Genomic DNA, 26,687 nt, shown 5'->3' with positions numbered 1-26,687 from the left:
AAATGAGGCCCTCTTTGGTCCGAATTAGAGCCCCCAGAAATTGTTTCAATTGGCTGGGGACTGGTCTGGACCTTTTCTCATTGATCGAGAATCCCAGACTGAAGAGGAGATCTACCGTCTTCTGGGTATTTGATAGGCATGTTCTGTACAAATCCACTGTTATTAGCCAGTCATCGAGGTAAGGATAGACTTGAATGGACTGTCTGTGCAAGTGAAAAGATGTTAAACATCCCCTGACCAGAGAGGCATGGGAGGGGGCCCGGGGACTGGCGAATGATTTCTGAGCAGAGGCGGGGGAGCCGCTAGGGCTGGAGTTCCTCCCCCTGCCTTTGCCCCTTCGCTGAACCCTCTTCTGGTATTGATTGGTGCCAGCTGCGCCCTGTCCGGAGGACCATGGTGTACCCCCTGTACCATACTGGTTATGTGGGGAAGGGGAAAATGATTGCCCCGAAAGGAGCAGTGAGAGTTACCTCCCCGCTGTTGGTAAGGGCAAGCAGTGATTTGATTAAGGGACTTTAGAGTCTTGTGCTCTTTTTTCGCTGTTCCTAAGGTATCACCCGCAGCTTTCCCAAACAAATGTGTGTCTTCCACTGCTTTGTTTATAAGTGAGGCCTGGGTTTCCAGCATGAACTCTGAGTTCTTGTGCCAGGGTGCCTTTTAAGGAACAAGTTACTTACCTGTAACTGTTGTTCTCCACCATGGGTCTGGCATGGATTCACATGCTCATGAATATTCCCCGTCGTCAGGCTGGGAATCCTCGGTAAAGAAAAAACCAGTATCAGTTTCGTTTCTGATCTGTCTTTCGTAGTAGTAACCAATCACTGATCTCTGTGTCATACTGACCACAGCCAATGACTGCCCTCTACCTAAGCCCCACCCCTGGCAGCCATCTTCAGATTTGGTAGCACGTGAAGTGGCAGTATGACCAAGTGAAGAGCCGCAGAGGGGTAGGCGGGAGGGTTTGCATGTGAATCCATGCCAGACCCATGCTGGAGAACAACAGTTACAGGTATGTAACTTGTTCCTTCTCCAGCATGGGGTCTGGCATGGATTCACATGCTCATGAATAAAGAATACATAGCAGTACACACATGCACAACCACGGGAGGTGGCAAAGGCTCAACATTAAGCATTACATCAAACTCAACATTAAGCAAATCTTACCTCCTCACCAGGCTCACCTTAGGCGAACAGGTTGCGCAGCACTGCTTGGCCGACCCTGGACACCTCCCTGGAATCCCGATCGACGCAGTAGAATTTCGTGAAGGTGTGCGTCGACCTCCACGTAGCAGCCCTGCAGATGTCCAGCAAGGGCACACCAGATAGGAACGCCGTGGTAGCTGCGATCGCTCTGGTGGAATGGGCTCTCGGACGGCCAGGCAGCGGTCGGTTTGCCAACCGATGACAGCACATGATACAGCCGGAGAGCCATCTGGAAATGGAAGCCTTCGAGAGAGCCTTCCCCTGATTGACAGGTCCAAAGTTCACAAAGAGTTGTGATGTCTTCCGAAAACACTTTGTGCGGTCCACGTAGAACTTCAGCGTTCTAGCCACATCCAGCGAGTGCAAAGTCCTTTCAGCCGGCGACGAAGGCGACGGGAAGAAAACAGGCAACACCAAGGGTTTGTTGAGGTGGAAGTCCGACAGCACCTTGGGCATGAAGGAGGGGTGCGTCCTGAGCACTACCCTCGTGTCGTGAAAAGTCAAGTACGGGGCCTTGCAGGAAAGGGCCTGGATCTCTCCCACCCGTCGTGCGGAGGTGATGGCCACAAGAAACGCTGTTTTCCACGGAGCCGAGTGCAGAGGCTCGAACGGAGGTCCCATGAGCTTAGTCAGCACCACGTTGAGCTCCCACGCCGGGGCCAGAGCCTTCACCGACGGGAACGATCTGAACAGTCCCTTCATGAACTCTTTCACCAGACGATGAGACCACAAGGACGTCCGCCCCGTGGTTCTGGTGTATCGGGAGATCGCAGCAAGATGAATCTTGATGGACGCGTACGCCAGTCCAGCTTTGGCCAGCGTCAGTAGGTACGGCAGTACTTGGGGAGCCGTAATCCGTAGAGGGTTAATCTTCTGTGCGTGGCACCAGACAGAGAACCTCTTCCATTTGTTTCCGTAGCATTTAAGAGTTGAGGACGCCCTGGCCTTTGCAAGAACCTCTCTGCAGTCGGCCGGTATGTCGTAACCTCCAAACTCTAACGCTGCAGGAGCCAGGCCTGCAAGTTCAGCGACTTCGGGTCGTGATGGAGGATGGCGCCCCCTTCCCTGGAGAGAAGATCCGTGTCCCCTGGCAGCTTGATTGACGGGGACGCTGACAAGTCCAGAAGGTCCGGGAACCATATCTGCCTCGGCCATGCAGGTGCGACGAGGATCATCCTGCACCGTGACCTCTTGAGCTGGTTGATGAGCCGGATCAGCAATGGCAATGGAGGGAACACGTATAGAAACAGGCCCTCCCAGGGGAACGAGAAAGCATCGCCCATGCTCCTCGGCTGGGGAAACCTGCTGGCGAACCTCCGGCACTTGGAGTTCTTCGCCGTTGCGAACAGATCGATCTGGGGTGTGCCCCACCGTCGGAAGAGGCGGTCCACTAGATCCTACCGTAGTTCCCACTCGTGGCACGAGCGCAGCTCTCTGCTGAGCGAGTCGGCGATGGTGTTTTTTATCCCTGCCAGATGAAACGGCACCAGAAATATCCCTTGGGCGACGGCCCAATGCCACAGATCCTGCGCCTCCCTGGACAGGGCTGGGGACCTGGTTCCGCCCTGTTTCCTGATGAAGAACATGGTGGTGGTGTTGTCGGTGAAGATCCTCACCACCTTGCCCTTGAGTGACGGAAGGAAGGACCTGAGGGCCCAAAACACTGCACGGAGCTCCAGGACGTTGATATGGAGGGACTTCTTCGTCAGGAGCCAAAGGCCTCTCGCGTGCAGATTTTCGGTGTGCGCTCCCCACCCTTCCAGGGAGGCATCCGTGGTCACTGTCTCCTGGTGGCCGGGGGTCTGGAAGTCCATGCCCGCCGTCAGATGCGTGCAGGTGCCCCACCACCGGATCGCTCGTCGGAAACTCTCGTCGAGTGTGATCCTCTCCTCGAAGCTGCCCGTAGTCTGGATCCAGTGCGCATCCAGGAACTCCTGCAACGGGCGCATCCGGAGCCTGCACAGGGGGATGAGGTAAATGCAAGAAGACATCATTCCGAGGAGGGACTTGATGGACCTCACTCTGGCTGTGTCCGCAACCAGCATCCGCTGCACCTTGCCCAGAATGGCCTTCGTCCTTTCCTCCGACGGATAGGCCAGGAGCAACACTGTGTCGAGCTTCGCTCCCAGAAGCAGTGCGTCTTGCGCGGGCACCAGGTGGGACTTGGCGTAGTTTATGGAGAATCCCAGGTCCGTGAGAAGTTGGACGGTCCTTGCCGTGTGCTCCACGGCGAGCTCCTTCGTCTTCGCTCGGATGAGCCAGTTGTCGAGGTAGAGGTAGACGTGGATCCCCTCTCGGCGCAGCTGCGCCGCCACCGGTGCGAGGCATTTGGTGAACACCCTGGGTGCCGACCTTAGTCCGAAGGGAAGGGCTCTGAACTGATAGTGACGCCCTTGGACCACGAACCTGAGAAACTTTCGGTGTCCCTTTAGGATGGGAATATGGAAGTAGGCATCCTCCAAATCCAACGACGACAGAAAAATCGCCCTCCTCCAGCTGACCCAGGACGTGTTGGAGAGTGACCATCCGGAACTTCTGTGCCTTGATGAATTTGTTCAGTCGTCGTAGGTCCAGGATGGGACGCCATCCTCCCGTCTTCTTCTTCACGAGGAAGTATCTTGAATAAACTCCGGAGCCCCGAAGCCTCTTTGGGACGAGCTCGATGGCGCCCTTCCTGAGCATCGCCTTTACCTCCAAGAGAAGTTGAGGGACGTGAAGTTCTTTCCTGGCCACAGGGGGGACGCGCGGGCACCTTCTTTGAAACTCAAGCGGGTGACCCTGGGCTAGGGCGTCCAGCACCCAACGGTCGGTGGAGATGGACTCCCACACGCTGACGAAGCTCGCCAGCCGGCCTCCCACCGGGGTGCTTCGGTGGGGGCCCGACCCCACGGCCGGTTCAGTCCTGCATCGACGAGGCTTTGCCGCCTTGACCTCCTTGGCGACGACGGCGGGGTCCGCCTGACTTGCCTCCTCCCCTGTAAGCTTCCTGCGACGACGAACGGGCCGCTTGACGGTAGGTGGAAAATCCGCCGCCGGAACCTTTGGAGGCACCCTTGCCTCCGCCGCTCCGAAAGGGCGGCCGCCGTTGCTGGAGAACCCCAAGAGCCCGGGCCGTCTCTGTATCTGCTTTGATGGCTTGAAGGGAATCGTCCACTGTTTTCCCAAACAGGTTGTTTCCATCGAACGGCATGTCCAAGACTCTGGTCTGCACGTCTTGACGGAAGTCAGTAGCCTTGAGCCATCCACGCCGCCTAAGGCACACGCCGTTGCCCAACTGGCGAAATCCAGTGTCGGCGATGTCCGTCGCAATCGTAATGGCGTGGTCCGACGCCACCTCACCTTCCTGCAAGATCTCTAGGGCATCCGCCCTCTTGTCGTCCGGTAGGAAGTCCAGCAGGGGGGCCAGTTTGTACCACAGCTCCCTGTCGTAGCGGGCTTTGATAGCCAAGGCGTTGGCCGCCTTAATCGTCGTCACTGCAGACGAGATGACCCTGCGTCCCATCGTATCCAATTTCTTTCCCTCGCCGTCCGGCGGGGAAGTCGACGTGGAGGCCGCACCCCCCCCCGCTTTCTTCCTGGCCGCCGCGGAGACGACGGAGTCCGGGGTCAGCTGTACCCGGAGGCACAAGGGGGCCGCGTCCGGGACCCGGTACTTCTTCTCGTACCGATCCCTTCTAGCCGGCGTCGTGGATGGCGAGGCCCTCATCCCAAATATCGTCCAGTAGAGGCACGGAGAGGACCGTCTTCCTCTTGGCCTCGCCCCGTTGATAAAGGAAACCTTCCTTCTTCTCCTCCGGGCAGAGCTGGAAGAGCTCGGATGCCCTGGCGATCATGGAGTGAAACGATCCAATCTCGTTGGGCGGGGAAGCCCGGGTGGGAGGTGACGACGGCAGATCCTCGTGGTAAACCTCGACGTCCGTACCGTACCCGTCGCGGCCGTGTCAGTCCCCGTATCATCCCCACGAGTCGTGGACGTGGAGGAGGGCTGAACAGGGCGCGATGGCTGAAAAGGAGGTGGAGGGTGAATCCTTCTCTTAGGGGGAGGGCTCCCAGAAGGGCCTGGCTCCGGGTCCCCCGTCGGGAGCGGTTCCTCCGCTGGTGGTAACGGCAGTCTCGTCCTTATCTCCGAGCATAAGGACTGTATAGCCAACAAAATGGCCGCTGAGTTGTCTTGCGGCGCTGGTTGAGGGGAGTCCGACGGGCGGTCAGGGGCCCCGTCGGCACCCTCGACGATATTGTCGTCTCCTACGTCGGGATCCCTCCCGACGGGCTGGTCTTCTTCCACACCAACGCCGTGGCTTAAGACCTCGATCAGCTCTTCCTCAGAGGTTGAGGCCGAATCCACGACAACCTCCTGCCCCCCCTTTTTCTTCTCCATCGGAGGTTTCAAGGGGGTCCTGTCGATGGGCATAAAAGAGGACTCCCTCCGCGGTGGCAGGGAGACTGAGCCCTGAGGTCGTCACCACTGGTGTAGCCTCCACAGGCTGAGCCAGGGCCGCCGCGACTGTCTCGATAGAGGCCTTGGCCGGATGGATTAAGGCTTTCACCACCTTAGGTGCGCTCACCGCCTTCTCCTTGGGGGCGGGGCGACACTGCCTCGCTCTCCCTCCGATGGGGCCTTCGAGCTCGACCGGGGCCTCTCCAGGAGCTTCGCCGGGTGCTCGGCCTTCCTCTTACCCGAACCAGAGCGTTGGCTCGTGGTTGATGGTGCCGGGGAGGATGCGCCCTGCCTGGCGCCCGCAGAGCCCGACCGTTCGGCGCTCCCGGTGCCAGCGGACTCGCGGTGCTTGGCCTTGTGTTGGACCCCCGTCGCCGGGGCGTCCTCAAAAGGTCTTAGAAGACCGCTCGGATTTCTTCCTCTTCTTCTCGCCCGACGGGCTCTTCCCTTCCAGCCACTTGGCGAGACGTTGATGGCGGTCCTTCATGGTCCGCTCCGACATATTGCCGCAAAACGCACAGTCCTTCTCCATGTGCGTCTTGTCCTCATGTAGGCAGTAAAGACAAAAGGAGTGTTCGTCCTCCTTAAAGACATTCTGAAGCTGGCATCCAGGGCAGACCCTGAACAGCTTTCCGGGCGTCTATCTTCCCTTCTCCTGGGCCATGTCCGAGATGGCCTGAGAAACTTCTGGAGTCCTCCAAAAGCGTAGCTCGACGAAATCTTCACCCTTGAGGGGCGTAGACGAATCCGACACGGGTCCCCGTTGATCGGATGAAGAATCGGTGGAGCTTGAGGCTCTGTTTGACCGAAAAAAATCGAAGTTTTGAGAAAAAACGTGAAAAAATAGCACTAACGCTCGAGAGCAATAGCACGAGGATCCCAACACTTGAACATGCGGTAAAAATCTGAAGATGGCTGCCAGGGGCGGGGCTTAGGTAGAGGGCAGTCATTGGGTGTGGTCAGTATGACGCAGAGATCAGTGATTGGTTACTACTACGAAAGACAGATCAGAAACGAAACTGATACTGGTTTTTTCTTTACCGAGGATTCCCAGCCTGACGACGGGGAATATTCATGAGCATGTGAATCCATGCCAGACCCCATGCTGGAGAAGAAGGGTACCCTCAGCCAGGGTCCACCCACCGTCTCAGCTGCATCCAATGTGTTTTTTTAGGATGTTATGGGTCACCTGTTTCCCTTCCGAGACAACCGCCAGCAGGCGTCCTCGTACCGGTTCTGGGACTTCCTGGAGACCCTCCTGAAGTAAATTCCACTTCACATCACTATAACTTGCAAGAAGCATCGTGTTATTAGCAATCCTCGTGAAATATGCTGCTGAAGTGGTGATGCGTTTGCCGAGGGCATACAGCTTTTTACAGTCCTTGTCGGGGGGCTGTTCTAAAGTAGACAATGGCACTCCGGCCCTCATCACTACTAGGGATTCTGGAGTGGCATGCCCCCGGATGTACAACGGGTCAGAAGGGGATGGCCGAAACAGTTTTTCAACCTGTGGGGAGTGGGGGGCAGGAGGGGTGACGGCCCTCGTCACTGAAGCGGACAGCAAAGAAGATGTGAAGCGCTTCGTGATGGAATTCAGCTTTGCGGGTGGTTTTTCCTTCAGCATGTCCTCCACAGAGTCAGTATCTTGTACAACTTCCTGCGTGGCAATCTGGAAATGTTCTGCAGCCCTTTTCAGGATTGCATTAAATGCCATCTGATCATCAATAGGTGAAGCTTGTCTCTGTCGAGGCGAGGAGGGAAGCTCAAGACAAATGGCATCTGGGTCAGGTGTTAGAGTGCAGGAAAGCCAAGGTGCTTCCTCCACAGGCTGGACATGGGTCAGGTGTGTCCTGGTCAAAAGGATTGTCTTGTTGGTCATAAGGATCCTCATAGACCTCTTCAGGTTCAGAGAATTCAAAAAAACCTCTTCCTGTGCAGTCTGGCTGGAGAGTTTTTGTACTTTTGGAAAACTAGGACAGGAATACTCCTCCCTAGGTCTCTTAGGGGTGAAATATTTGTCAGAGAAGTCTACAAACATACAGTTTATCCATACAGCTCTCAAACCTTACTCTGGTCCATGGAGATGAACCAAAGGGGTCAGGAGGAGGGAAAGGCTCTCCAGGAAAAAAAGGGGCCTCTAGAAGGAGGGGCCTTGTCAGACAGTCTTGGAGAGGGGCTGGGACCCATCTGAATACTCCTCTCGACAAGAGGATGTACTTTTTGGCTTATTTGCAGCTGAAATAATGTTAGCAAGATTTTTGCATAGCTCTGGGTGATAAGAGATAGATTTTGATGCACCTGTAGGTGTCGTCAAGGTTTTCTGCTATGCCGAAACCTTTCAGGCGGACACACTCTTAGTCGGCCCTCTTGTGTTTTTTTAGCAAGGACGCCCTTATGGGTTGAATGCCCGAACGCATGCCGAGACGACGGATGCGGGGAGGCCGGCAGATCGTGAGGATCGGTAGGTGCTGGCAAAACCTCCGACGGGCCCGTTGGCGTCTGTTGCTTCCTCAACATATTCGTCGAGGGAGCTTGTGGGGTTGTGTGTTTATCCTTCTGTGGTGTGGGTGTGCCCCTGTCGCTGGGATGTAGTCTCCCCATAGCAGTACCAGTGGCCTGCCTGACTGGGCCTGGGATGGGCAACTGGAAGCCGGACAGTTCAGTGGATAAGTCTATGGCCTTCACATCGGAGCATGGCTGCCACTTGAATCCTCGTAACTCGTGGTCCCTGCGCCAACGGGGGAACCACGCTCGACCTGCATGGCGTAGGCCGAGCACTGATCCTTTAGCGTCTTTGGACGGAAATGTTGACAGGACTGGCAGGATCGCTTGTCGTGATCATAAGGCAGGCACTTGTTACACCCGGTGAGTGCTTTCCAGGGGTACTTTCTGTTACAAGACAGACAGAACTTAAAAAGGAGTCCTCTCCATAGTAGAGGTAAAGGGCGGCAGCCAGACTAGAAGGGAAAAGTATGGGAAAACGAAATGCATTCTTAGAGAATCAAACCCTGAGGCCCCAATCTCCCTACTGTATAGGCCTGGCCGGAGGGCCGAAGCCACACGGTTGACAGCGTCGCCCAAAGCACCAGTCTCCGGCATAGGGTTCCACAGTAGCAATCGAAAAAGAAGGTCGAAAACTAAGCAACCATCCGTCGTTGAACAAAGAAGTTCTAACTTTGCAATAAATCTCTTTCGAGCTCCACATATGGCGACCCGTTAGCTGGGCGGAAAAAAACAATGTGAGGGATCTAGACGCGTGAGGGATTTTGGGTACACTACACGTCACGTTAGGGATAGTGTTACAAGCATGCCCATGTCGACGTCCCCTTTCGATCCTCGAAAGAAAGATGCAATACTCAGCGATTACCACTAGATGTCGGACTATATGCACAGCATGGGATTCTAAGCAGATTAACAATCATCAGAAGTGTGTTTTATATGGTGCTGTGTAATAATACTTCCTGCTAGTTTCAGTGTGCTCTAATGGCCTAAATAAATTAATCTATTTTTATAACTGACTGTTTTAGCTGAATTATTGTGTGTGGACTCATGGAGGGCCCCTAGCCACACTCGTACTCTACTGAGACGACTAAGCCTTGACTGCTCTCCATTTACCTTGATTGGGTTTTGGCTAAACTCTCAGAGTCTCTCTGTTCACCATAACAATGGTGGCATCCTATAATCTGCCTACCAGGATTGATTTTAGAACTACATCTTAACAGAAACCAACGAAAGAGAATGCTTTAAAGACTGTGTGGCAACCTTCTCTTCACCTGGATTCCATAAGATAGGCGGACCTTCCCGTGCCTATTGGGCACTTTCTTTCTCGGCACATGCACTAAAACATATGAATTATGTTCTAATAAAACAGTTGTTTAATCTGCCTCACCTGCCTTATTCCTTCTACTTGTGACACCAGGCACCAGCAACTACATTGTCTGTACCCTACCTTGTGGGTCACCACTAAAATCTTCCATTCAAGAGCCACTGGTAGTCAAACTGGTATTTTGGATCTCCTCAGTGGAGTCCTTCATTGTCACCAGCTTAAAGGATAACTCATTGGTAGCTTCCCCATGTTCCTGGTAACTTGAATCTTTTTTCCCTATATTGGGATGTGTGGGGGAGTTTTTTTCTAAAGTCCACCCAAAGGACTTCATAAAACTACTTGGCAATACAGACCCCCACCTTCTAGTACAAGTCTGTACCACTGAGGGTAATGGTAGTGTAGCAGAGCAGCCAGGCTTATCTTAGGAGGGCGAGAGGGCTGTAGCTATGATATGATGCATCATTTTAACGCGCCTGTACACAATTGTTTCTAGGTGCGACAAGACAAGGTAGGGAAGTGAGAAGGAGGACACAAACTATCTTAAGAGGCCTTGTGTCATTCAGATCGTGCAAGTGCGGGGGGGGGGGGAGTGCAATCAAGGTAGCATTGCTCCAAGTAAGTACAGCCAGGGCAGAACGTCTCTGGGAAGTGCAAAGAGGCTGGGACTGTAGGGTTACAGATACAGCCCCAAGTGCGTGGTAGGCCCGGAGGCAGTGCAGGGGCTACTGGTCGTGGAGGAGCCTGGTGCCCATTGAGATTCTGAGGGTAGTCAGGCAATTAGTCAGCGCAGCAGACAGGTAGGTCGGCAGGGGAGAGAGCAAGCAGAAGCAAAAAGGAAGGTCTTGGGCTGCTTCTGGAACCTCAGCTGGTCCGGTTCAAGTTTGAGAGGGGCAGGGAGGTCATTCCAGTGGGAGGAAGCTGCAGAGGAGAGAGATCTACCACCCACTCTATGCCTGGAGAAGCACCTGACCCTCAGAGTTAGAGGTGGCTGAGCGAAGGGCTTGTGAAGGAAGGTGTTTAGGAAGAGAGTGTTTGATGTAGTGCGGGCCCAGGCCCCAGAAAGCATTGTGGACGATGCAGAGGGTTTTGAACTTGATCCTTGCAGCCACCGGGAGCCAGTGGGGATATTTCAGGGCTGGAGAGATACGATCCCTGGGCTTGAGGCCAAGGACAAGTCTCGCAGTCCTGTTCTGGAATAGTTGCAGAGAGCAGAGAGTAGAGGAAGACAGATTGAGGAAGAGGCTGTTGCAGGAGTCAAGCCTAGAGAGAACCAGGGATCTGGAGACAGTGAGCTTCTGGGGGAAAGTGAGAAAAGGAAGGCAGAATACGTCAGAGTAGGTGCAGCTGGTGGTGGGACTGCTTAGCAAGGTCCATGACGGACCTTGCTTAAAAGTCCCACTGTGAGGAGAGAAGAAGAGTGTAGTCGAAGATGACACCAAGGTTTTTTGTCTCACAGGAAGGGGCAGAACAGGGCCGAAGGAGGGCAGCCAGAGTGAAAGAGGGGAAAATGGGAACAAGGGTCCCAATGAGAAGGATCTCTGTCTTATTGTCATTATGTCGTTGGAGGCGCACCAGTCCTAAATCGCGGATAGACAGTCAAGAATGAGCGAGAGGGGAGAGGAAGCTGAGTGGGAGCCTAAAGAAGTCATCCACATAACACTGAAAGTTAGAAGAGAAGGTAGAGATGAGGTGAACCAAAGGGGCCAAGTAGACGTTGAAAAGCCAGGTGGAGCGGTTAGAGTCCTGGGGAACACCACAGATGGAGAGACTGGTGGTGGAGAGGAAGGAACCAAGTTGGACCTGGGAGGGTTGGTCCAGGAAGGAGATCAACCAGGCTTGACCCTGAACCGTGATGCCCAGGTTCTCACTGAGACGATTGATCAGGATGGCATGATTGACCGTGTTGAATGCAGAGGAAAGATCAAGGATTATGAGGACAGAAGAAAGGCTAGAGTCGAGATTAGTGAGCATTTTCTGTGCCTCTGGCTGCTCTGAAGCCAAATTTATTGTCATGGAGAAAACCAACAGATTTAGTGTGGAGAGTAAGCTGGGAGATGGCAAGCTTTTCCAGGAGTTTTCCCAGGAAAGGAGTGATCGAGATCGGCCGGTAGTTTGCCAGACAGGAAGGATCGGCAGAATTTATTTTCAGGATGGGGTGCACAAGGCAGTGCTTTAGTGGGGAGGGGAAGTTCCAGTGGCAAAAGAGTGATTGCAGAAATCAGCCAAGGCTGGAGTAAGTTTGACGATAAGGTCCTTGATGGTTCTGGAGGAGCAGAGGAGCACCTGCCTAGATGACACTTTCATAGATCGGTATTGAAGGTCAGACAAATCCAGCCCTGGCCACACACCTGCAGCCCATTGATACAACACAGGTGTATAAAAGGAGACTGCTGAGAGAGCAGGGAGAGCCGTAGTTGGGAGAGCAGAAGGGAGACTGTGTGGTCGAGTCCAGCAGGGGATCCCTTCTCAGTCCCAGTCCAATTTTTGTTACAAGCAGAGAGCGAGCTGGGGAAGCCGTCTGGTCCAGAGAAGCCAAGGAGCAGAGAGTGGGAGGAGCTGAAGGCTGGAGGATAATGGTATGCCAATATGCTGGCCCGGTGTCTGCAAGGGGCTGCAGCGTGGCGAGGGAGCTGTGTCTCCAAGGAGCCAAAGTGAGGCTGCCTGCATCCTGCTGGCAGCATTCAGTGGAATGCTCATTCCCTTGGGACCTGTGCCGGCCCCAAGGGCGTCTGAGGGGCAGGTGGTAATACCCTGACCTCAAACCTGTGTATCCTGAATGGACTGCCCGTCAACGGAACGCTGCCCAGTGAGTTTCATGAAAGTCAATGAGAGAGAAACTCGGGAGCGTGCGTGTGACTGAAGCGGAGCAGGAGAAAGGCACAAACTGTAAAGTGACGTGGAACGAAAAGCAAGTGACATGTTGCAAAGAGGCATACAACAGAAAGTAAGTGTAAAGAGTGTAAAGTGACATGAAGCAGGAAAGCGAGAGAAAATAATCAGTTTGTGGACCTAAAAGCCCACTATTGTTCGTAAGACGAGGGGCACTGGGGGACTTGTAGTGAAGAGCAAAATTATATGAGAAAGCCAAAGGAGTCTGGGACCCATGTAATAAAAAAGAAATACTTGAAACACCAGCATTGCCTCAGCCAAAAGGAAGCCAGTAGTGTTTCACGGAAAGACAAATTGGAGGATGTAAGCGACCCTAAAGAAAAGCAAGAATAAAAGTGTAAAATGTGCAAAGTGTGCAAAGGCATGACAAGGAAAAGGACTGGTGCAAGGATGCATGAAGGTAAAGAAGTAAATGTGCAAAAGGCACAATGGAGAAAAAGTAAATGAAAGGAAAGTGCCAGTGAGCACAACCAAGTGAACGATAACCAAGGGGTACAGGAAGCACCTGGAAGAGGAAAGGATAGAAGAGAAGCAGGTACAGGAAATACAGAGAGGGGCCAAAGTTGGTCACGCTTAGGAAGAGCCAAGAACCTAGCATTTTCGAAAGTCTGAGATTACCCCATGAGAAAGTTATATGTGAAAGGAACTGTAAACAAGAAAAAGGCACATCTTGACAACTTGAACTTTTTTATTTAAAACTGAAGAGGCCTCAGCTTGAAGAAGGTGCATCCTGAGAGACCTAAGAGAAACTGTGTTGTTAAATTGAACTTGGGTTTGAAACTAAACGGGCCTGAGCTTGGGGAAGGGAACCCTAAGAGGCCTAACAATTTTGATATTGAAGGAATTGAAGCTTGGGGAAGGGAACCCGAGAAGTTGAAAGAGAAACGGTGTTATATTTCTTTTATTTTGTTCAACTTGGACAAGTTGAAGCTTGAGGAAAGGAATTCCAAGGAACTAAAGACATCACTATTTATTCCTTTTTAAAGACTTCCTAACATATTTTTGTAAAACAGGAGGGCAAGCATAGGCTTAGACACAGACAGATTACTCTTTTGGACTTTCAGACATCGATGGCCCCTAGAAACATCAGTTAAGGGAACCATCCCTTTACAGTTAGGGCCGGTTAAATGATACACCAACCCAGGAGGCTTAGTAAATAAAGGTTTTAAAACTAACATCTTCGAATCTGTGTATCTCTCGATACCATGCTCATCACACAATATATAAACAGGCAAAGATAATTCTTTAGAATATTAAGCACTATCAAAATAAGCAAACGCAATAAAAAAAACAATGCAATGCGTCTGATAAGTAACGACTTATAGAATGGCAGCATGCCAGTTAGGGCACGTAAAAAGCACTTTATAGTAAGCCTTGTTATACTTTCTAGAATGGCAGTAAGCAATTCAAGTAGAGTGAGAACTTTGCAATAATTTCTAGAATATTATACACAATTCTAAGGTAAGTAGGAATCTAACAATTACTTTTCAGAATGGCCTTATGCAATTCTAAGGTGAGTAATAACTTTGCGAGTTATTCAGTTTCAGGAATAACATGAAGGCATAAGACCAAACCAAGCAGGTAAACACTTTACAGAGCTTGTCGAAACAATTCAAAAGTACGTAGGAACTTTGTAATACTTTTCAGAATGACTGGATGCAATTCAAAGGTGAGCAATAATGTTGTAATACTTTTTAGAATAGGCACAATTCAAAGATAAGTAAGAACTTAGTGTAGTTTGTATAAAGATCTGAAACTATCACATGGTAAATTACTAGCAATCTTTTCACAGAGCCTAGGCTTCAAGTGTCCTTCCCAATCCAGTTCTGCGTCTCTTTCAGTGTCAGATTGGAGGTCAGAAAGGCAGGCAGAAGCTGTGTAAAAGTAAAGAGTTCCTGTGGAAATCTTCTTTAGCAGTTAAGTAACAGTTCTTGTTGGTAAAAGGGTTCGGGGATTTCGGAGAAGGCTCCCTGCATGCGTTCCAGCATTAGGCATGGGAAAACATAGATGGGTGAACTAGACGCCTTTTCCTCCTACCCACAAATGAGCGACAGAATTACTCTAGGTATGTATTACCTTGAGTCCCAGAGTACCTGAGGAGGGATCAAGATGAAGCTGGATGCCTTCACACGTTCGAAGCTGTAGACCCAGTCTCCTGTTCCTCGGTCGTGGTGACGAAGGGAGTGACTCTGGATGGGATTTCACAACAGCAGTCGATAGAGGGGACTCCCAGCAAAAGATTCTTCCTGCTCCAATGCAGATCTGTGGATTTGGCACCTTTTGAGACACACCAGTGAAGAACGGTTTTCGTCCGTCCGATAGATTTGCCTCGCTTGCTTGGTCTTGCACTCTGGTGAGGGGACATCGAAGAGTGGAATCTTGCTTCTGGAGATCCAGCAGCACCAAAGTTCGGGAGAGTTGATTTGAGGGAAGACTATGCACTGCAGGATAGTCAAAGGTCCCAGGGTATTGTCGGTTTGCATCCCAGAAAGGGGACAGCACTTCGTGGGATGGCTCAAATTGCAGGTTGTCTTGGGACCGATTATGCCCACCAATCCATGGGAGGAAGTCGGCCCCTTCGGTGCTTCCCTGTCGATTCGAAAAACGGGTCAGGACAGCAGTGGTCACTTCAGCGGGCTTCACCAGTTACTGGAAGGGGCTGCTGGCATCTCTGCCCATCTTCATCTTCGGTTCCAGTGGTCGACTTCTCTTCAGCTTCCAGATCCAGGCCATTTATCCAGGAACACAGCCAATCAGAACTCATGCTACATTAAAGCTTTGGGGGTGGCCATCCCTCCCCAGTTGGAACTGGTTCCAGGTAGGCATGCCAGAAGACAAAGGACTGCAGTTTCAGACTCCTCCCTCGTTTCCGGACTTCACAGAAACACTGGAACCTTTGGGGGACTTCCCATAGGATTCCTGCGGAAGACAAATGTCAAACAAGGACCTCCCCCACCCGGGGTGGCAGAAGGACCAAGAAAGGACAAGCACACAAGAAATGGCAAAAACTAATACAGCCACCATTTTGGGTCAATGGTGGCCCCTCTGTGCACTACCGGGGCTTTGAACATAGCCTGCGGGTAAAAATAGCACAAGTCAGTAGAACACGTCCACTGCCACCAGACATTCATGTATGCTTGTCACTAACAGAAATGTTACAGGAGCAGTGAGAAAGGAGATACTATGTAAACCCTCAGAACTCCACTTAAGGTGGGATGTGCTGGTCTCACAATAGAAAATGTAAAAGGGATAAAAAATATCCCTGTACCCTAGTAGTTCACAAAAGGAGAATAAAAGAAAATACAAAGGGCACCCCAAAGGGGCTCTCCGCAGCCCTGTTCAAAAGGTGCTGTGTGCTACAAAAGTAAATTACAGATGCCTTTAAAATATGGAAGAAAACATGACTCCACAAAATAAGTACAAAAATAATGAAGTCGGGTTCCCATAGATAGAGTAAAAGAGGTGCGAGTGGAAAAAAAGGTTCCCACTCACTCAGGAGAAAAGACCAAAAGAATCCATGAGCCCAGCAAAAACCTTTGCATAGAAATTAAAAATCTCCCAAAAAGTGCTTCCTTTGTAATTTGTCCTGTTGAAGTCAATCAACAAACTTTTTCAAGACAACAAGCTGGGGGGATAACTCAGGTGCAATGTGCATGTCTTGAAGACAATGCTGAGCAACACAGGTTCGATAGCCGGTCCCGTGCTTAAAGGGCTGGACTCCGGCATGAAGCGAGATAGAATAGCCAAATGTAATGTCAACTCTAAACCCATTTAAAGTAATGTAAAGATTTACCTACTGTGAAGGCATCATGAAGAAAGATACAGATAACGGATTCAAAGTTCAAAGCAAAATAGTTTATTAAATGAAATGCCAGGATGGTAGAAGGCCTAAATTGCCCTATGCCAGGGTGGGATTTACCTACCTGAACAAAACTAAGGCAAATCTGAATCAAAGAGTACAACTTAAAAGTCTGTCTGTGTGAAAAACCTACCTTTTCCCTCACAATTAAAGCAAACCAATTTGTAGGGATGTCAATAATTAAAGAAATGGTGATCAACAAAGTTCTGAGCTTTGTCCAGCTCTTAGCTTCCTTTTCAGCTCCGCTTTCCAAGTTCAAGAAAATTCCACAAAAGTCTCAAAATTACCTTTTCCAGGTTCAATGCAAAACAGTTCCTCACAATCCTCGGGGCTCCCTACCCCAAGTTCCAGGCAATACAGTTCACAAGAACAGGGGTCTTGAGGCTCCGTCCTCAAGACAGCATTTGAAGTTCGAGTCTAAGGGTTTCCTTCCCCAAGACTTCAACATAACACCTGGTATTTGTTTCAGATTTTCAAAGTTCAACAGAACTCTTGGTCAACCTGACCCCCTTCTGGATGGCATCACCAGTTCGCTTACAGTGCTTCTCCTTGGTTTAGTTCACAATGTCTTTTAGCTTTCACCATTTAGGGCTCACTTATCTAGGCACAGTTGTCAGACCACACGGTCCACCCATCACAGGTTACGCAGCCAGGAACACCAGGCTCTCCAGCTTACACAGATTAATTTGTACTTGCCCCTGTGTACAGATTCACATTCATTAGCCAAGTCTCAGCCTGTTGACTTTATAGGTAGTTTCGCACTTTCCTGGCTTTTAGTTAGCCTCTTGGCTTTGCTACAATGGGTCACACATCTCTTGCCAGTCTTTGGTCTTGCTGCATTATATCCAATCAAAGTTCACCTTGTGGTGCTCTGGTTCATAACCCACCTTTTTGTTGCTCTCTTGCACTCTTTTTTGTAGGCTGATTTCCAATGGGCACTTTTCCTCTTGGCTTGTATCCACAGTAACTTTGCCCATAGAGGTTCTATATACAATATGCATAATTTGGCTTGGTTTCAAGTTTTCAATCAGCTCGATATTCAATATGCAGACTTTAGCTTTGTTTCGAGTTAATTCCTTTCAGCATTCAATAAGTCTCATACGGCACTGCGTTACTTACACGCAGCCCTCTAGAGGCGTCCTGGCTTTCAGTAACTTCCCCCGATACTCACCAGCCCTTGGTGCCCTCTCCGGAGGCTTTGGCTGCCTTCTTCCTGCTTCTTCGGTTGGTGGGTCGGCCTCTGTGAGCCCCGCTCGCACACCGGGTGCTCTCCTGTACACACACGCCTCTCTGCCTCCTCTGCGCGGACGCGTGACAACGCCCCTTTCTTCCTGCTCGCGGCTAACTCCTCACGACATGGGGCCGTTGCTGGTCGCTCCCATACAGGCCTCTGTTTCTCTCTGCTGTTTCACTGGTCTCCCATTATATACCTGCAACCACTTAACAGGTTGCAGGTGTGGACTCACAATTAGACTTGCCCGACCATAGTTAAAAGGGACATGCCTGACCCTCACAGTATCTTGCAGGCATCTTCCTCGTCCCAGTACCAAAGTGGTGAAATAAAGTTTGAATGTTCATTACTCTAAGTCGCCTCTTCCTCGTCCCAGTACTTTTAGAGGTTAAATGTGGGAAGCTGTAAAGTCCAGGGGAGTCTTAGGTTAGTCCTCAACAGGGAATGGGGGGATACCATGTCTTGCCCGTGGGCACCCCAATCCCCAAGGACCCTCCACCTAGGTGATCCTGCCTCGCTTCTCCACCCCCAGGGTCAGGATCCAAAAGCGATGGCCTTTCCCTGGCCACCTGAGAAGAGGATCCAGGGGGGACTAGGAGTGAAGATACCCTCCGGTTTCTCAGACTACCTGTACATTGTGTTAAACACTGCTTTCGATTACTGTCCGTCTTCTAGAGAAATGTTGCTATTTTTTATATATTTTTTCTAATAGAAGCCATTACTTCATGCACAATCCCCTCGAAACATACAGCCAAACAGTTACTAGATAATAAGAGATTTCTATTAAGACAAATCTTACACTAATCCAGACATATAGAAAGATACAAAAAGATACTGTACCACACCATCCGCTGCATCACACTACTATTTGTAAGGGGAGATGATAGAATGTCAACTTACAAACAGCTAAAAACAATATATAGGAGGTCTCATTACAAACCACTACAAAAAGGGTGTAATACAATTTAGGAATTATTTCTACTAACTTACCTTAATTATTTTAAAAATAACAATGTAGCCTGCTTTTCCGTGGTGCCAAGGTTTGGGGTGAAGATAATCTGCATACTTAGAAACATAGACACCTGAAAAAGGATACAGTTTTGTTATTGCCAAACTACCGAAATTCCCCAAATAAATGTAGCCTCCTGTGGCAGCCATGTGATTTCAGAAATAGAAGGAATCCACCAGGCAGGGTAGAGCATAAACCAATGGTCAGACAACAGGAGTTAGAAAGAGCAATTGCCAGTAATTTATATCGAGTAATCCACATTAGCTTTAGACTTTTAAAAATCAACAAGGTTATTCAATATACTAACATCCTGCCCCCAAACTAAACCAGACTCTCATTAAAGCAAAGGAGATTGTAATCTTTCAGACAGCACACAATGTATGGGTCGTCTGCCACCAGGTTTGAACAGGATTCTCTGAAGGTGGCAGAAGGAAATACATTTACTCAGCAGTAGTACAGTGAAAATAAGAAGTACATTCTGCTATAATATATACTTCTATATATGTATCAGACATTTGTTTAGTGATAATGAAAAGAACTTCACCGAGGAGCAAGATACAAAGGGCAAATTGATGGATAGAGATGTCCAGTTGCTTGGTGCGTTAAAAACCTTTACAAAGGAATGCTGTGGTATACTTTAAACTGGATTGTAGTAGGAAAGTCACTGCAATAATGTAGAGACCAAAAAGAAAGACTTAAAATACACGTTTAGTATTTACATATATATGACAATGCATTACTCACCGTAAAAGCATTTCTGATGGTTGTATCTGCTTAGATTCACATGCTGTGCATAGGTCCGACATCCAGTGGTCACTGCGGGGTATTGCATTTTGTTTTTCGTAGTCGAAAAGGGGACGTCGACAAGGCGTGTCTGTAACACTATCCCTATAGTGACGTGCGTTGTACCCACAATCCCTCACGCGTCGAGGTCCCTCCGTTTGTATTTTTCTGCCCTGAGGGAGCCTTCTAGACGTGAGTGAGTACAGAAAAGAGAGAAATATAGTAGAGGATGTCTATGTTCCTTCCATCCGAGCGGGGAGGAAGGGCGGGCGCATGTGAATCTAAGCAGATACAACCATCAGAAATGCTTTTACGGTAAGTAATGCATTGTCTTCTGATGTTTGTTAATCTGCTTAGAATCACATGCTGTGCATAGACTAGCGAGCAGTACCCGGAGTTGGCGGTGGATTATGAGAAGGAACAGTAGAGAAAAGATGTCTTAATACTGCCTGTCCCAGATCTGAGTGTGCATCTAGACAGTAGTGTTTTGCAAAGGTGTGCACAGAACTCCAGGTAGCCGCTTTGCAGATGGACTCAAGGGGAACATTTGCAATGAATGCTATGGAAGCCCCAGTGCCTCGAGTGGAATGTGCTCTTGGCTTGAAGGGTAGTTCTCTCTTAGCAAGAGTGTAACAGAGAGTGATGCATTGTACAATCCATCTAGATATAGTGGACTTAGAGACTGCATCTCCTTCTCTTCCTGCTGCCACCGAGACAAAGAACTGATTAGTCTTTCTCAGTGATCTGGTTCTTTCCATGTAGAACATGACAGCTCTGCGTACATCTAGTGTATGCAGACTTTTTTCTCCCAAGCTGGAAGGGTTTTGAAAGAACGTTGGTAGTTCTATAGATTGGTTTACATGAAATTTCGAGATGAATTTTGGTGCAAACCTTGGGTGTGTGCGAAGAACCACCTTATCCTTGTGAACTGATACGAAGGGGTCTAGTACAGAAAGAGCCTGTAGTTCACTTACTCTCCTAATGGAGGTGATAGCTATTAGGAAAGCAGTCTTAAGAGTGAGGTATTTAAGAGTTGCCTTGTGCATGGGTTCGAAAGGAGTGCCCATGAGTCTAGAAAGTACCACGTTTAAGTCCCATCCGGGAGCTGGGTTAGCTATCGGGGGGTGTATTCTCTTTACCCCTTCCATGAAGGCCTTGATAACTGGTATCTTCCACCACGACACTTTAAGTTGGGAAGTGGTGTATACAGAAAGTGCCGCTAGGTGGACTTTAATGGAATTAAACACTAGACCTGAATCCAGTAAATGGGTCAAGTACAGAATAATGTTAGTGGCAGAGCAGTCAACCGGGTTGATGTTCTTACTTCTACACCAGATGACAAATCTTTTCCACTTGCTAGAATAGCAGTGGCGAGTATTAGGTTTTCTGGCTTCCCTGAGGATGTCCATACATCTCTGAGGGAGATGTAAATGTCCAAATTCTATGATCTCAGGAGCCAGGCTGCTAAGTTCATGGTCTGAGGGCATGGATGCAGTGTCCTGCCCTTGTCTTGTGACAGCATGTTGTACGGGCAGGGAAGTTTCATTGGGGGGGATAGGGACATCTCCATCAAGTGAGCGAACCATGGCTGCCGGGCCCACATTGGGGCTACTAGTATCATGGTAACCTGCTCTTGGTGCATCTTGTGCACCACTTTGTTGAGGAGGGGAGTCGGGGGAAAGGCGTAAACAAATTTCCCTGACCATTGAATCAACAGACCGTTCCCCTTGGACTGGTTCTGGGGGTACCTGGAGGCGTAACTTTGGCATTGTGAGTTCTCCAGGGTTGCGAACAGGTCTATTTCCGGGAAACCCCATTGGGTGAAGACGTCTAAGACGATGTTTTCGTGCAATTGCCATTCGTACTCTTTGGGTAGGGGGAAGTCTCTGCTGAGTTTGTCTGCTAGCAGATTGAGTTCGACTGGTACATGTTGTGATAGTAGGAACATGTTGTGTTTGAGAGCCCACTTCCATATATTCTGGGACATCTTGGACAGTCCTGGAGAGTGAGTGCCCCCTTGCTTGTTGAGATAGTGCATGGCTGTGGTGCTGTCTGTGAGGACCATCACTGTCTTTCCTTGTAAGTGTTCCTGAAAGGCTTTCAGTGCTTTGAACACTGCTAATAGTTCCAGAAGGTTTATATGCTTGGATGCTAAGCTCGGAGTCCACACTCCGTGAGCAGTCTGATGGGATAAGTGAGCCCCCCATCCTGTAAGGGATGCGTCTGTGGTTAAAGTGGCTTCCACTGCGGGTGTGGCAAAAGTTTTCCCTAATAACAGGTTTTCCTTTGTCCACCACCGTAGCGAGAGAACCAAGGCCTGCGAGACCACCACCAGATCGTCCCATTGTCCGCTGGCCTGACACCACTGGCTGTAGAGCCACTCTTGCATTGGGCGCATGCGCAGGCGTGCGTGAGGTACCAAATAAATACATGACGCCATCATCCATAGCAAGCGCATTGCTTTGCGTACTGTCACCTCTCGACCTGCCACATATTGGGGGATCTGAAACAGCATGTTTTGGACCATCTCGTTGGAGGGGAAGACGAGGCCGTCCTTTGTTCGAATTAGAGCCCCTAGGAATTGTTTGATTTGGCTGGGGTCTAAGCTGGACTTCTTTTCGTTGATGGAGAAGCCCAGTTGGGACAAAAGGTCTACGGTCCTTTGGGTATTGGAGAAGCATGTTTCGTAAGAATCCCCTGTTATGAGCCAGTCGTCGAGGTACGGGTAAACCGGGATGGATAATCTGCGCAGGTGGGCCGCTGCCACTGCCAGTACTTTCGTAAATACCCTTGGTGCAGATGCTATCCCGAAGGGCAGTACTCTGAACTGATAGTGTTTGTTCTCTATCTTGAACCCGAGGTATTTTCTGTGCGCTGGCAACATTAAAATATGAAAGTATGCATCTTTCATGTCTAGTGTTGTCATGTAATCCCCCTGTGATAACAGTGGGATTACTTCCTGCAAGGTCACCATACGAAACTTTTGGGGTTTGACAAAGTTGTTCGCTGGGCGCAGATCTAATACAGGGCGCATGGTTAAGTCCTTTTTGGGTACAAGGAAGTACACTGAATAAATACCTTCTGTTACCTGAGATAGGGGGACAGCCTCTATAGCTTCTTTTTTCAGTAGCTCTTCTACTTCTTGAAGAAGAATAGTGAGGTGTTCCGGTGTCATGCGTCGGTTCCGTGGGGGTCTGTATTTCGGGGAACCGTTGAACTCGATGCAGTATCCGTGGGCTATGGTGGATAATACCCAGCGGTCTGACGTTATTCCCTCCCATGCTGAAAGGAACGATGTTAGCCGGCCCCCGACCGGTGATGCATGGGAGGGGACCCGAATCTTTGGGTCATTTGTTGGTATTGGGCATGGGGCCTTTTGGACTGGAGCCGCGCCCTCTTCCTTTGCCACGACGTTGGCCTCTTTGACTGAACTGGGTGCTTTGGTTAGAGGGCCAGTTGGTAGCAGAGTAAAATTGTTGTTGGCTTTGCTGCTGGTGTTGGCCACGAAAGGAGCGTCTATTGCCATAGCTGCGTCTGTTAGGTGGCCTAGAAATTTGGTCAAGAGTCTTGATGGTATCAAACTCCTTCTTCGCATATTCTAGGGCCTCATCAACTGCTTTCCCAAACAGATGTGTTTGCTCTATGGGCTTATTTATTAGGGAAGCCTGGGTTTCTGGCTTAAATCCCGAATTGCGCAGCCAGACATGGCGTTTGAGAAGTATTCCCTGAACCAGGGAGCGGCCAGCTGTTTCTGCGGCATCCAAGGAGTTCTTTACGATGCCCTGGTTTACAAGCGTTCCCTCTGATATAGTAGCCAACAGGCGTGAACGCAGGGGTTCAGGTGCGCAGCTTGCTCCACTGTGCATCTGTGTAGCTAGCTAGTAGGGAATTGTTATTCGCGATCCTGGTTGAGAAGGCGGCGGAGGTCGTGATTCTCTTCCCAAGTGCATAGAGCTTCTTGCCCTCTTTGTCAGGTGGTGCCTCACTAGTAGATAGTGGTACCCCCACTCTCTTTCTTGTGTTAGTCACTACCAGAGAGTCCGGAATAGAATGTCCCCTGATGTACAAAGGGTCAGAAGACGAAGGGCTGAAGAGCTTTTCTATCTGAGGGTTGACCCCTCTGACTAAGGCCGGATTGGAAAGGGAAGGAGTTATTCTTCTCTTTATAGAAGCCAGGAGCGGAATGGACTGACTGACCGGGGCTTTTTCTTTAATAACTTTTTCTACAAAGTCTATGTCAGGAAGAGTCTCCCCTGTGTCTATTTCAAAATGCGCTGCTGCCTTGCGCAATAGTGCATTAAGTGAAGGCTGGTCATCTATGGGGGAGGTGTTCACAATAGGTGAGTCCTTGGGAGGAGAAGGGTGAAAGACATCAGGGTGCACTGATGGGGATTGCCAAGGCTGCGAGGTAGCTGTATCTTCTTCAAAAGCTCCTGCGCTAGTGTAAGGGTCTTCCTCAAACCTCTCCTCCTCATGTTCTTCCTCTCCACCTAAACACTCCTCATCTTCCTGGAGGTATTGCACCTCTTCAGTGAGGTCATATGCATCTGTAGAAGGGGGAAACAGCCTAGGAATCTTGACCCTAGGGTCATCCTGGGTCCATTCTCTTGGTCTTTTGGGTGTGGGTGGGTTTTGGCTACCCAAATACCTCTCCATCTTTTCCATACAAGAATGGAGTCTTTCCAGGGTCTCATGGGGAACCCCTGAATAGTCTAGAGGGGGGAAATCAGTGTTTTCACCTTCAAAACGCTTCGAACGCTCCCACAACGTCGACGAAAGGTTTCCGTCGCCCTCAGAAAAGCCCTCCGGTAGTTCAGAAGTGCCTTTAGATGGATGGGGCAGTTCCTGGCTACTCTTGTGCTTTTTCGGCGTTTCTATTTCCTCGGGTGCGGTATTCGACATCTGTTTCGTCGTCCGCTTACGTTTGTCCTCGGAAACAATTCTCGCCAGACTCTCGACGAGTTCGTCAGTCGAGGGTTCTGGAGTCGGCGTTGCCTGCGTTGCGCGTCGTTTTTCGACGGCCGCTCTATGGAGCGTTACGTCGGATGTTTTTGAGGTAGCGCCCGTGTTAGATGAAAGCCCAATCGCTGGTCGCGGCTGCGTTTGCGGGTGGGGCTTGAGACCCTTGCGGTCTGAGGTCGACGCCGGAGTGCCCTGCGTCCCCTTCGGCGCTGGTGGATCCTTCGTGAGAGCAGTGGGTTGTGTGCTTAGGCCTATGGGGTCTGTGTGCGTCCTTGTCGCCGGGGTGTTCATCCCCATAAGCAGGGCGTGAGCCGAGCCCGTCGGGGACGGACGTCGAGGAGCGCGAGCGCTCCTTCTGGGGGTTAATGACTTCCGTAACGGACGTCGAGTTATCACCCTCCTCGTCACTTTCTGTAACAGCGGCGGCGGGTGAGGACACTGACTTCGACATAGCGTAGTCCGCCCACCTCTTAACTTTCCGTTCTTTAAGAGTTCTTGGTTTCAAGAGCTTACAGGCCGCGCAGCTGTCCTCTTTATGATCGAGGGGCAAGCAACGATTACAGAGCTTGTGTTTGTCCTTCCAAGTGTATTTGCCCCTACAGCGTGGGCAAAACTTAAAAGGTGTCCTCTCCATAGCTGAGGCAATAAAAACTGGTGATAACAACCCCAAGGGAAAGATAGGGGAGAAAGAAAGACATTCTCGATGAGAAGGTAAAAGTTCGAAACCCCCACTCTCCCTACTGTATGTTGGCCGGCGAGGCCTGGCCACGTGTTCGGCAGCGCCGACGGATCTCCTCCGTCTCTTCCCCTCCGTCGAAAACTTGCTCGGCGGAGAAACAGCTTCACAGCTAACGTCGAGGGGAGGGATCTTTTAACAATAAGTATATATTAAGGACCGAGGTCCGTAGTAATTGTTTAGCAATGTCTCTCTAGGAGCTCCGCGTAAGGCGACCATAAACTGGGCGGAAAAAAACAATCTGAGGGACCTCGACGCGTGAGGGATTGTGGGTACAACGCATGTCACTATAGGGATAGTGTTACAGACACGCCTTGTCGACGTCCCCTTTTCGACTACGAAAAACAAAATGCAATACTCCGCAGTGACCACTGGATGTCGGACCTATGCACAGCATGTGAATCTAAGCAGATTAACAAACATCAGAAATATATATATTGATGTGAAATATGCAATGTAACTGGACCTTGTATAATGCAACATCTGAAATTTTGCTACCCTCCTAGCACTCGGTTCTACAAGAAAGGGGTGTCAGAGTAAGTACATAGGAAAAGTTAAGATGTGGTAATATCCATGCCACTTTTCTAGTGACATACGGGGTGAGTTAGGTTTGGGCACATGAGGTTTATATTGCCACAAGGGAGCCCAAAGTGCTGTAATGCTCTGTTGTGCATTAATGATTGTTGTCCTGTGACCATGGGTGGGGTGGGTCTGGGGAGTTGTGCAGTGGTGGGATGTCTGACAAAGTAATGTAGTGATGCAAAGTTAAATGATGCACCCGACACTTTATCAGGAACCAAAAACTCATTATTTATAAAAGATTGGATAAATGTCTAAAGGGTTCATGTCCCTTTGCCGACACCCTTTTTTTCGAAGTAATTTCCTACGAAAAAACTTTATTACTCCTACCCCAACCTCCTACCAACCCATTTCAACCCCTATACATTTGAATGAGTTTTGTGAAGTCATTTTTTCATTGAAACTTAATTAGAAAAAACAGGTGTTGGTAAAACAACACGATACAGTCTATAGAGATTATTAACTAAATGGCTAGGTCCTAAAGAAAACGGTGTATAAGGAATCTTAATGCACATTTATGTCCTTTCTTCAAATGTCTAACATCTAGTCCCTAAACTAAGTATATCCTTGTATCCCTTGAGACACCATAGTCTACAATATAGTTCCAAAGGTGATGGCCAACTAAAAGTTCAAAGTCTAATCTTGTCCTGTAGCCCCTTCGCTATATCTAGTCTAAAAACACAACAGTACCAAGGATTGGCTCAAAGGAAAGTCCTAAACCTACTATTGAACAAATCAGTCCTGATACTATAAACAGTAGTCTGAAGTATCCATCTGCGAAGTTCAGCCATTATAGACTGGCCCGTTAACACTCTAGCCTCTTTGCTTTTAAGCGTGTTTTCACACTTCCCTCCAGGAGTTTGGGATGTCCAAATTCTCGTTACTTTCCAAGGCTGTCGCTGTTTTTGGACTTCCACCAGCACTGTGGATTCACAATAGGTTCCTCCTTGACCTGGGTGGCACAAAAGACCTTGATGAACCTTGAATTCACAACAGTTTCACAATAGATCAGTTCTGAGCACTCGTTCAAAACTGGCCCCTTCTGAACTATGGCTTCACAACAGTTTACCAGCAGGTCCCCTTTGGGCTGTGGCTTCATAACTAGTACCTCCTGGTCCTTAGTTTCACAACTGGTCCCTCACAGACCTTGGTTTCTGTTTAGGCGGATTTCT

General features: G+C 49.7%; 1 protein-coding gene across 7 annotated transcripts in view; it reads right to left on the bottom strand.

Annotated features, from left to right (window-relative positions):
* Positions 1-26,687, bottom strand: part of TASOR2 (transcription activation suppressor family member 2) — a 1,665,218-nt gene that overhangs the window by 1,502,939 nt on the left and 135,592 nt on the right. For all 7 annotated transcript variants that reach the window (XM_069629643.1, XM_069629647.1, XM_069629648.1 and 4 more), the window contains exon 5: positions 18,437-18,528. In XM_069629643.1, coding sequence (XP_069485744.1) covers positions 18,437-18,528 — 92 coding nt within the window. The remainder of the gene's footprint in view (positions 1-18,436; positions 18,529-26,687) is intronic.

This window comes from Ambystoma mexicanum, chromosome 12, assembly GCF_040938575.1.
Source record: "Ambystoma mexicanum isolate Mex_15411 chromosome 12, UKY_AmexF1_1, whole genome shotgun sequence".
Taxonomy (NCBI): domain Eukaryota; kingdom Metazoa; phylum Chordata; class Amphibia; order Caudata; family Ambystomatidae; genus Ambystoma; species Ambystoma mexicanum.
The sequence above is the reverse complement of the archived record's forward strand: the minus strand, read 5'-3'. Positions and strand labels throughout refer to the sequence as shown.